At 36.2% G+C, this 12,567-nt stretch overlaps 1 protein-coding gene across 2 annotated transcripts in view; it reads right to left on the bottom strand.

Annotated features, from left to right (window-relative positions):
* SEMA3C (semaphorin 3C) overlaps nt 1–12,567 on the bottom strand; it is a 121,716-nt gene that overhangs the window by 33,795 nt on the left and 75,354 nt on the right. For both annotated transcript variants that reach the window (XM_032202283.1, XM_032202291.1), the window contains 5 exons: nt 11,824–11,943; nt 7,839–7,929; nt 4,666–4,785; nt 3,286–3,428; nt 1,129–1,243 (listed from right to left, as the gene is read on the bottom strand). In XM_032202283.1, coding sequence (XP_032058174.1) covers nt 1,129–1,243; nt 3,286–3,428; nt 4,666–4,785; nt 7,839–7,929; nt 11,824–11,943 — 589 coding nt within the window. The remainder of the gene's footprint in view (nt 1–1,128; nt 1,244–3,285; nt 3,429–4,665; nt 4,786–7,838; nt 7,930–11,823; nt 11,944–12,567) is intronic.

Raw genomic sequence — 12,567 nt, 5'->3', positions numbered from 1 at the left:
AGATTAGCTATTTGTTTTATTTTTATACTAATACAGACAGCAAATCTCACAACACCTGAATTTAGAACTATGTCTTTGTGGATCACAGCTATAGACAACATCAAATTTGAAACTTTCCAATATTGTTGTTAGGCACCTAAGTATCAAAATATGCATCTATTAATTCCTCATTGAAAGGAAAGCTCTTGTAACTACTGTATAGATTATTCACTGAATATTTACAGTGTTTTACATGCTGAACTGAAAATCTAAGACCCTGAATTACATTTATTCATAATGTTACTGCTGGTGCCAGTAAAAGCACTTACAAGTATCATCTGGAACTATCAAATTTAGACCTCTGCCCAATGATCAAAAAAGAGAAGCAATTATGAAAAGGCAGTATGCTACACATATGAATAGTTTCAAAGAGATACACATTTTAAAATTTCTGTCATAATCCCAACTAGAAGCAAAATAATGATGAACTTCACTTACATGTTTGTTTACAAATATTAATTCATTTCTTATGGGATTCCTTTACAAAATCAAGATTGATTACCTTTATTTCAAAGATAATCATCATTACCCAGACAGTTGTAACAAGAATTTTTTCATTTCCCAGCATAAAATTGTCAGGGGAATTTTGCTGTGGGTTTCTGCATGGCCAACATTTCAATGTCAGTGACTTCAGAGAATCACAACATCATAGAAAAAAAGGCTGAGGTAGGTTGGACCCTCTGGAGTCCAACTAGTCCAACGGCCTTCTCATGCACATAGAGCAGGCTGCCCGGATGTCTTCTGATGATCTCTAAGGACGGAAACCCCACAACCTCTCTGGGTAACCTGTGCCAGTGCTCTGGCACCCACAGAGTAAAGTGCTTGCTTATGTTTAGATAGAACCTCTTGTGCCCATTGCTCCTGTCCTGACACTGGGCATCATGGAAAAGAGCCTGGCTATGTTTTCATTGCATCTTCCCTCCAAGTATTTTTACATATTGATGAGATCCCCTGTTAGCCTCTTCTTCTCCAGGTGAACACTGCTAACTCTCTCCTCACTAAGGAGCCATAGGAAGCCTATAATGTGTTCAATAATATGCACCAGGTGCAGGATTTAGAGGAAACCTTTTAGCAATTTTCTTGCTATACCTAATTCGTCAAAGTATGTTTCTGTTCCATCTTCATCCATTACAGAGCACACGAGTCTTGCTTTCAAGAAAGTTGTCCACTTGTTCACAAGACTACGCTGACCACCTGTATCATTCTGGAAAGGAATATAATTTTTAGAAAAACAAAATACAACACATCTAACATTTTGTTGTGTCTTCCCTCATTTTCTTCAAGTTAAACTGATCCCATCATCTAGACATTTTTACTGTTATATCTATTATAAATTATAGTTAAAACTAACCCTCCCCCCCCCCCCCCCCCCATCTAATCACTCAAAAAACAAGAGAGCATTTTCTGAGCAGATTTTCTGTGCTGGGCTAGAAAGCTTAGGATGGTCGGGCGGTAAATTTTGTGCAGAAGTCATGTATGCAGAAATAAGATTGGAAAAGACTGTAAATGTCTGTATCATTTGCAGACACTTAGTGAGGAGAGACATCCATGTTACCTCTAAAAGATCCAATAGTCTTATGGAGGGATGTTTCTTCTAGTTCTGAGAGCAGTATAGCTCCATGTGATCTAATACATTATGCTAACCCATGAGGTGGATGCTCTAAAATCAGAAATAATGCTACCTAGATTTGCACTGTTGCAAGTCCTGCTAACTTGGTCCAGAGCTAGCTTGGTTACAGCTCACTCAAGGATGTCTCCATCTCTCTCCAAAACACAGTGGAAATGATAATTGCTAAACCAGATTGTGCAGTGCAGAGGTGATAGTTCCTGCCTCATTCTGCTGGTGAACATCTTAGACAAGAGCAGCATCTTCTAAACGGCATAATACAATGTCACCCAATACAAGTGATAAAAAGGTAATGTAGAAGCTAGCCAAATGTGATTTTGAAATGCTGTGCTTGTTTCTCTTCCTTGTTTCTTATTCCTATAGCTGGTAATCAGACTTTTTGGGTGATCTATAAGAGATCTTTTGCTGGGTTTCCTTTGGCACTATTTTACTAACACATGTGGCCTGTCTCAAATGTGTTGATATATGAATATGATGGTATACAAGTATACAAGTATGACTGGCTCAGACTTGTTTTCATTGTCTTTGGGATTCTGCCACTGACTTCAGTGTAAGTCTAAACAGGCTGAGGCCTCTCAAAAATCATCTGGGCTTCATTACAACAGTAACAATAACAAATACAGTTATAATAGTGTGAAATGTCTTCTTGCAAAATACCCAAAAAGGCCTCTGGGCACCTTCACAAAAATATAGAAAATGGAGATTATAAAACATATCACATGCCTCATCAAACTGCCAGAGCTACATTAACTCAACCTTGACCACACCCTCGTGCCTATGCACAACATCACAAAGCATCAAATTTTAAAGAAGATCCAGATTAAAGACAGGGAATAAACAAACACAATTATCTTCCTGAACCTTTCCAAACAGAGGAATGAAAAGGCTAGTAGTAACTGTTCATTTATAATTTTTCATTCATTAAAAAAATTAATTTCACCAAAGATATTAATAACTGTTTCAATAATTTTCCATACACAGTTGATTACAGATATGAAAAAGGAAATAGAGACAATGAAGAGTGCTGTGGTTGAAAATTAATTACGGCACATGAGTAGCCGTACCTCCTGTATTTAATTTTCTTATGCATATTGTTAATGTTAGGCTCACACATATAATGAAAGAACTCAGAAAGGATGGACATTGTAAAAGTGAAAGCAATATCTGTAAGTTAAATCAACACATTTGAAAGCTCGGTTCCGATATTTCCAACATGTTTCCAACATGAAAATTTTGTGTGTGTGTGTGTGTGTGTATGAAAGACTGCTGTTCTATAATTCAGTTTTTCTATGCAATGGGTGTATCTGATTGTTGACAAGGATAGAATGTTTAGAAATTCAACATTGGTAACCATTCTGAGCCAGTCAGAGGAATACACAAATTCCTGAATCTCTATTTTTGCCTATCATTCTATATTTGACCAGTTATACATAACAAGTTCAGACCTTTGCTGCATGGCTGCATGTTTAATAGCATCACTTATGAATGTGGAAGCTAAAACAAGGAGTTACTTTAATATATCAGATGATTTTCAATAATATTAATGAACCATAGTCATTTAACTTGTCATGTCTCACTAGCAGCTTGTCCCACAACATGATGATTAAAATAGTTCTTACTGGGCATATTCTTGCAATCATTGAGTGAATTTGCTTGGTGCTGCCACTGTTGTCTGTCAGTCTCTCTTTGAAGAAGAAGTAGATTTTGGCATCATTGGGGTCAGTACCATCTGGGATAACATGAGCATCCACAAAAATAGGCTCTGAAATGAAAGTGTACCAAAAAGATGAAACCAAAAGGTGTATCAGCATAAGCAGTATAAGTAGTTAATGATTTAACAGTTAATGAGTGTTTCAAGGAAACATTGTATATAGAGGTACTGCTGTGGTCGGTTAAGGGATATGCTCTAAACCTGTGTCTGTATGTTTCATATATCACTAGGTAAATTGTTTCAAGCCGGCAGCCTTAAGGTTCTGCTGCCTCAGATTTTATCCCACAGTGAATTTCTAAAAATGCAATTCAAATACAGAATCAGGAGTGTTAGTTTTCTACAGCAATTCAAAGACTGGGAGGCCAAAGAGGGAAGAATCAGTGTGCTATCACAGGTACTTCAGGAAAGACTCAGTGAGGTAAAAAAAAATAAAGCAAGCTAAATAATAATAATAATAATAATAATAATTAGGAGAGGAATAAATAAGGTACCTTAAAAATAAATAAATAATAGGAAAACAGCTCTTGTAACACTGAGATGGAGAGTAGGGTATGCAAATACTTTAACGGCATTTGAGCTCATATCAGTGGCTGGTAAACAGTCAAGAGTACATGAAACACTGCAAAAGAGAGCTAGTGAGAAAAAAAATAGAAATGTGTAATAGGAAGCATATGATTTCTGAAATATGTATATACTTAAAAATACAAAGCACACTAGTGCTTCTACCAGTATTCTGCTTTAAAATGTATATTAGGACATGCATGGCTGTGCACTAGGTTATTGCAATGCTTTGTTTGTCAAACACTTCTATTGGCATTAGTACCTGCAGAACACTTGTTCTGGGGAATTTCCTATGTTAAAGTACAATGGAGAGTGAAGGGAGACCTCAGTGAAGTGAATGGAAAGTGAAGGGAGACCTCAGGGGACTTTCTAATCTAAGTCAGAGTCTTATGTATTTAGAAGTGAAGAAGGCAAATCCCTAGATCACAGATTTTCTGATAACTTGCTGTTTAAAGGTTTTCACACACTTTTCCTTGAAGATTTTGTTTATCCATAATGCAAAATAGAGCATCAGGTAGGGTGGCCCATGAGGTTGGTTCCTTCAGAGAGTCACCTAGAGTTGTGCATTGTCTATAGTATGTACTTGCACATATTTCTTCATGGTCCAACTTCATAAGTTTAATTCAGAGAAGAGCTCTTTAAAAAACAAACTCTTTATTTTTAAGTAAAACAAAGCAAAATCTCTGTGACATACATGAAAAGCCCTAGTAAAACAAAGGCCTCTTACCACTTAGCCACTTGGAGTTGTGTTGGTCTGTTCGCACTGCATTCCGCCTGGTGAGGCTCCGAAAAATGGCTGCATCCGTCCCCATGAAATCAATATACATTCCTGAAAAAAGCTCTTCATCTGCAAAGAATTGAAATGGAGAGGAAGCATTGTTGTGGCTTTGGGAAAATATGTATTTACTAACCTATTTTTATTTTAACCTCATCAGCTTTTTATTTACGCAGGAGTCTACGCTCATAAGTATTAGGCCATGAGAGTGATGTTTCCCTTGATTTATGAAGAAACAATCTCAATGAGAGAGAATCATCAGATTTTGATCAAGGACTTTAGAGTACTGCATAATTAATGCCACAGATGAACCACATATGTGGTGAACCTTTCTTTGATAGAAAATTTAGTTACTAAATATTCATTGCTAAGGATCACTGGAAAATTAGGCTAATGTTATCAAAAAGCATCACATTCATGTTTTTAAATAAATACTTTAAAAAGCTTTGTTATGGGAGTAGACAAAATGACTGGGCTGGACTTATTGCTGGTGTAAACTGCAATTGTCTGTAGTTAGACTGTACATCGTCTACTGCAGTTAACGGATTGGTGTCAATACTGACCAACACTATTATCGAGGCTGCCATAGGCAGCCTCAAGCTGACTTCAGTATTGCAGAGACTAGACAATTGTATTATTGAAATTTATGCAGAGCAATATGGAGCAACCGTTGTCTCCTTTTATGTGCTCCGTTCTAAATATAGGGTCACTATGCATGAACAGAATTAGGCATGCAACTTCCTACATTAGCAGAGCTATGAACTTCTGCTCCCTGTGAATAGCAGAAAACTGTTCATCTGTCAGAATGCATATCTGTGTTTGTGTGTGTGTGCATAAATATATATATGTATAATTATACTTATAATTACATATACTATCATTTTCTACTCTGTGAATAACCAAGTAATTTCCACTGACTAATGACAATGAAACCCCAGAGTAGAAAACAGTAGCTAAAATAAACTCTAGTCTCAGAGTGGGAGTGGTGGCTGAATATATTCCAGTACAGCTGGGTCCTCTGATTGATGTTTTTGTCTGAATTCTTGGACTACCCAGAGAGTGTGGTCAAACTGGCAAGAATCACAGGTTCAGAAGCACTTGAGCTATTTATATGCTTGTGTGTGTGTGTATGTGTGTGTATGTGCATCAGTATGGAAGAATATTGGCTCATGAGAGAATTAAAACTCTGGAGATTTCATTTTTATATTGCTGGCTAGAGCCATAACTGCTTCCCTGCAGAGCTGCCAACAGATATTGCAGCTACTCTTCTGCTCTCCTCTCTCCCAGTGAAGACAGGAGTTATACACATGGGATTTAAAAAATACATTTGCTGCATGTTTGTGAAGCATTTAGCTCCTGACCATATATTGACAGAATGATCGTAGAACTATAGTGGTTTATAGCTGATTTGTATATTGGCCTCATGGCCTCAAACCATCAACACTTTATTTTTATTACAAAATAAATTGTCTGAAGGAGATTGGGCTTATGCTACTCACTAAATCCAGGCCTATGAATTTCCACATACACAGATTAATAATAGTACTACACAATGAAATTTTAATCCTATTACAAAGCAACACTATTAGTTATGTCTTAAGCATTCCTAGCATCTACTTGCTAATCACGTATCAGGTATCGGCCAGCTCCACTTCCTTTTGGTTGAATTCTTAAATTCCACACAGCACTAAGTCTGCACAGTAGTTCACACTACTTCTCTTTGTTATTGGGGGAATAACTGAATCGATGAGGTATGTCTGCTTTTATGAATGTAAGAACCTTGGAGTGGAGAGAGACTTGAATCACGCACATTAGTTTTGCCAGGCTTATTCAAAGCACTTTTTCCACCACTTTGATGCAGAAGTGTCTCTGTACAATGGCAAACTGTAGCAAGTTCAAATTTGTTGTTATAGTATCACTTTCCTCTGAAGGGTGAATCAGTTTTCCTGCTGTATTCTAGGGTCATACTTTGTGTTATGGCAGCAGGCTGGTAATACCCCAAATTGTAAAGAAATTGCAGCTATATTTAAAAATGGTTCTTTTGTTGTGGAAAATTTAACCAGTCTGCCAGTATTTTCTATCTTTTGCAGCAAGGGGAAGGAATTCCTCCTTCAGAAGAACGCTCAGAGCCCAGACACATATTAAAATATCAAGGTTTTGGAACTAGAGGTCTTTGAACATATTACAAACGTGAAAGGTGGCATGCCAAGTAGAAAGTACTTGTTGCAGGGCTCCCCTGCAATGTCAGTAAAATGGGACCAAGGGGACCTGATCCTGTCTTAATAACTGTTTTATTTCCTGACTCCTCCTACAGGTGTTTCACACTGCCTGAATAGTGCAAAGCACCCAGTATAAACCGAAGGACGGATTGTACTCTTTTATACACACTTTTCCTTCCATATACAGTGAGCCTCGACTTGAGTTGCACAAAGTCTATCCTCCCTTGAGGTTTCATTTAGGTGGTCGGTTAGGCAATGCAGTAATTATGTGTGTGTAAGATATCTCACAGTTGCTGAGTACACCCATAACCAATTCACAAGAATATTTGATGTGTGTCAGTTTCTGACTTTTCATATGGGAGAAAATTGCAAAATCTGGGGGGTAGAAAGCCAACTGAAGAGTGAAAAGCCTTGCAAGAGCTGGTGGGCTCTACAGCAGAGATGCTAGCAAAAATGAAAATCAAACTAACTAAAGTCTTTGGACTTTTTTATTTTATTTATTTATTTATTTTTGCCTGGCTGTTCTGAGAATAACAAATGATTAAATGAGACACAAGTGTTGTCTAGGATGAACAAGGTCAGAAATTGTTTAAACATAAAATGTTAGGCAGCGTAATAGAAAGTTGAAACTGACCCTGGGAAAATATGTACAAGCTGGAAAAGGAACAATCTTTCCTTTTCTGTTTTTCTCTCCCTCTCAACAACTTATTTCTGTGTTTCATTTGTATGTCCATCCTTATTTCATGTAATACTTGTAATGAGAATGGGCACAACTTTTCTGCTCATCAGCATAGGCATAAGGGATTCATCTTGGAGGCTGAATTCTGTGCCCTGCTCATCCAGTCATCCCACCATTCCCCACTATCCATGATCATACAGATTTAGACTTGGAGTACTTTTACTTACTGATCATAACAGACACTGTGTTCACATTTGGGTTGAAAGAACAGCGTCCCTTCCCTGATTCACACTTGGAGTCGATCTTGAAGATTTGTTCCTGCAACGTAAATTTGTATGTCACTTCTCATTTTAGAAACCATCAGATGTAAAGAGATTTTTCCTGCATTAACAACGCTTAAGGTTGCTGGGCACTTTTTTTACTTTTTTTTTTTTTTGTACTATCAGCAATTTATATTTCTTATGCAGATTCACATCATTTTTTTAGATTTTTTTTTAATTGACACCAAGCTATTTTCTAGTTATACACTTAAGACACTGAAACAAAGATTTTTTTCCTTAGCTCAGGTATGCTTTTCAAAGGTTAACTGATGTCTACAATAATAGCTGTGAAGATTACATCTGAATTTCTGTATTTCTGAAGTTATTTATAATTTATTTGCCAAATCTTTGGTGATAATTATACTAGGCTAAAACATTTTTCATAAAAGTACTAGAACAATAGTATATATTAAATACAATTATCTTATGATAACTATAATTCTGTGATTTGGCAATAATATAAATCTTTTACTCTTTACTGAGTTATCAAACTCCCAAAACCACAAAAACAGCAACAACAAACAGAAAAAACAAACAAACAACAACAACAACAAAAAACAACACACAAAATCACACATTTTCTTCAGTGACATCTCCAGTTACATAGTGACAGATGATTTATTAATATCTATTGCTGTAGCCTTAAATCTTTCAGGTTCTTTTGCTCTTTAAGAATCTTGGTATGGAATCTTGTTTATATTTCATGTGATTCATAAATAAGAAATATATTTGGCAAAGTCAAGGAAATCTGGACTACAGCTTGAAATATGAACAGTCTTTAGAAGATTCTCCCATCTCAGTGCACTTCTTCCCTTCCCAGGTCCTGGTAACCCTGAAGAATGTTGTATGCTAAGCAAGAAAGGACTTTTGCCTGACTCCATTCCTTAAAAACTGCAGTCAGTAATAGCAGAGATAGACACACATAGCACATCTATTTGTGTTACTGTCATTATATACTACAACAAACAACTTGTTCCTAGCATCCTATAACAATCTTACAATCTCTAATAAAATGTTAAAAGATAAAATTTAAAGGAAAACAAACAAACAAACAAAAAACAAACAACAACAACCAAACTTAAAATATATCTATTAGCTGAAGAAAAACCTCCAAAGAAAGGTTTCTATGATATAGATGCCAATGTTTTAAGTATTTGACTGAGGGCAGAAACTCCTTATATTCTCTTTAACAATTAAAGTAAATTGCTGTGGAATGGGGAAACCACACAGATCACTGTACAGCCACCTGGCAACAGCAAATTGAATACTACCAACCTGATATGCTAACCTACAGCAGGAAGTTTTCATATCCTTTATCACCTATCTCCTTTTTCCCTCTTCTGTTTTCCTAATTTAATCACAGAGATCTTATCTATAACTTCTGTAATAAGCCCTCTAAAACAATGTTAAAAATGTAAGTATGAAGTTTCTAATATAATCTTGGGTGGATTTTTTTCTGTTGTTGGCTTACTCCTAGATTAATATGCAGCTTGATGTTAATCTCTACTACATTATAACACTATTTACCAATTCAAAATGTCCATTATTGCAGTATTAAACTAGCTCTAGGATTGCACTTGATTTTCATATATATTAAACTACTTTTTAGTATATAATTAATTCACATAGTGATTACATTTGCTTCTATTTGCATCTACTTTGCCATTAAAATATATTTTGGTGACTAAGAGAGTCATTATGAAAGACCAAAGTATCAAGTGTGCCAAGCAAGAAAATGAATTATTTTTTAAGCTCTGTTTCAGGGAAAAGGGCAACACTCTGCATAATCAATGAAACCACTTTTTCCATGGGATTATGTGGAGACAAAAGAGGAAAACAGGCCTAGCTCTTATGATGGTTGGATATTTCTCTTAATGTCAGTCTTTGTAGCTTCTAGAGAAAAACAGATGTGCATTCTAAAACAGCAGTTTTACACCTGTAAAAACAGCCTTCCGTACATTTAAAACTGTACTAAATTCAAGGTGAAATGATAAAAGAAAAGAAAAAAAAAAGAATTATCTCTAGTCCCATCAGCATTACATAGTTTCTTATTCTGTTGTATTAACTAGACATGTACTTACCTATACAATTGGTTCAGAAGGAAATGCTTGATTTTAAACCGTTATGCTATTGTTGGCCTGTACAAGTAAGGACTTTGAGCATGCAGTGACTACAGTCAAGTGTCTGACAGACTCCAGACATCTGAAACAGCAGTTTATTTAATGAATTGATCATAGGCATGTAGCTATACAGACAGGCAAAATTAAGCCAATTCTGGTCTTCCAAGACATGTATCTTTATTTTTAACTTACAAAATTTAACATCTTATATTATGGGGAGCTCATGCACATAAAGAACTCATATCTTTGTTTTTTGGTGTTGGTGTTTTGTTGTTGTTGTTTGCTTTTTTTTTTTTCCAAATAGAGTTTACAAAATTCCTCACATAAAGAGATTCAAAGTTCTCTGCAGCACTACTACTTAAGCTCATAAATGACTTTTCATTAATTAATAAAAGATCATTTTCCATGTTTTAAATAATTTTTCAAGAAATAATTGGGTTAGTGCTATTACCTGAGGAAGCAGACCTCAGTTTCAAAACAAAGCTATTGCAGACTATTAGCTAGGAGGATGGATTTATTCACCCCATTCTGCTTGCTTGTACTTTTAAATCCAGGCCTATGAACCTCTCAGATAATCCATTAGGAATGAAAGTGTAGTGATTCAGACTACATCATCTGCCAAGGAGGTTGGAGCCAGGTGATCTACCAAAAATCACTGAGATACATGCAAACCTACCTGGAAAAACAACGATTTATCACCCACCAGCAACCTCTGTAGTAGACCTGGGTCCTGGCCAGAATTCCTATCCTACTCACAGTGAAATCAGTGATGAATTTCCCAGTGTCTTCCCTAAAAGCAAGCCCAGCTTTTAAAGCTGCCCTTACATGGCAAAACTCCAGGTAGGACTCTCTGATCTGTCTTCCCAACACATCTGCTTCCCATTCTACTGGAAAATATACTGCACACCCTTGTGCCTGCAGACATGAATCTGACCCAAAGGCTCCAGAGGTTCTGGGTCTTGGTTAAGTACTCTTTTTTTTTTTTTTTTTTTTTCTTCTGGTTGTTTAATTTATTACCTATTACATTTGCACATAAACAATCATTTCACTTGCAAATGATGAAACCTGGACAATATATTTATGAGACTTCTGGTACTTCATATACTTAAGTGTATTAATAGTGAAACTGAATATAGAAAAAATGGAGAGCTACCTACAGAAAATGGGATTTATACCCTGAAAGATCTCTCAGTGATGAGTAAACTTACTGGTTTCATCCTGACAGGATCTACTGGGACAGAAATTGTGTGTTAGATGAAAGTTATCTACACTTGGATTGCATCTAATGGATATTAAACTGAAGTTCAGTGAATCCTCACATACCTGCACACTTAGTCCACAAAAGTGCTTCTCCCAGCAATCAGTATCACCCGGGAATTATAAAAAGCTGTTGGACTGCAAGATTTACTTTTTTTCTAAAAAACTATTTCCTTTCAAGTATTTATTGACAATTCCAGCTACAAGTAGGAATGAATTCACCAGAAAAACAAAACAAACAAAATCAAATAAAAAGTAACATCAGATTTAGCCCAACATTTGATAAAACTGGAATTTTAGACAAATGTCATATTTGTGTGTGGTTTTTGACCATGGCTTTGCTATTTGCTGGCAACAGGACTGTCAGAAAACCATGAATATTTGTTCTTTTTCTGTATTACACAGGTGAAGAAACCTACTTGGTTCATTAATCTTTCTTTCCATTTTTAAATTTGTGAGGTTTGCATAATACTAGTAAGATCCAGCACAAAATGAATAGATAGAAAGAGATTTACCTCAGACCTGCGTCCCCTGTTGACATACACACACACTGGGCTGAAGGCTCCACTGCCACAAACGTATAGGTGCGTGCGATTGTATGACTGTATCACACGCACAAAATTTCCACAGCCATGCTGGAGGGATTACAGAAGCAAAAACAAATCACATTGGCAACTGTTATTAGACATTGGGAACTTCAGGGAATAGACACAATTCATATTTTCAGCAGTATCATGAGAACAGCTACTGAGTACTGAGTCTCTGGATTTGAACAGCTGTAGACTTCTGCTTTATTTTCATTTTCTCTCAGCTGGGCATCAGACATAGGTAGGGTACAATAATTAGAGGATTGTGTGTAATTCACCCATCTCTACACAGTAATCTTATTTTCATCTATAGACTTCACTGTATCTTTCACAGGAAGAAGCAGCTGCCTCCACAGAAAAGCAAGAAGTAACCTTATGAAGCTTCCTCAAGGAAACCTCTAAAACAGTCCCTCCCTTCTCTCTCTCTCTACTCCCTCCTCCCCCCTTTTTCATATTACCCAATACAGCTGGATATAATTAAAAAACAAAGCCCAAATCTCAGATCCCATTTCTTGTGTAAACAATTTCTTGCCAAATAATTAAAACTCTGAACAACACATTACATAACAAAGTTTGCAGAGAATTGTTGCTTCATATTGAAAATCAATGGTAACATCTTCAAATAAGAATGAAAATTGAAACAGAATGTTAAGTAGCTCAGAGTTTCACACC

Source organism: Aythya fuligula, chromosome 1, assembly GCF_009819795.1.
Source record: "Aythya fuligula isolate bAytFul2 chromosome 1, bAytFul2.pri, whole genome shotgun sequence".
NCBI lineage: Eukaryota > Metazoa > Chordata > Aves > Anseriformes > Anatidae > Aythya > Aythya fuligula.
Note: the sequence above shows the minus strand (reverse complement) of the source record. Positions and strands in the feature narration are given on the sequence as shown.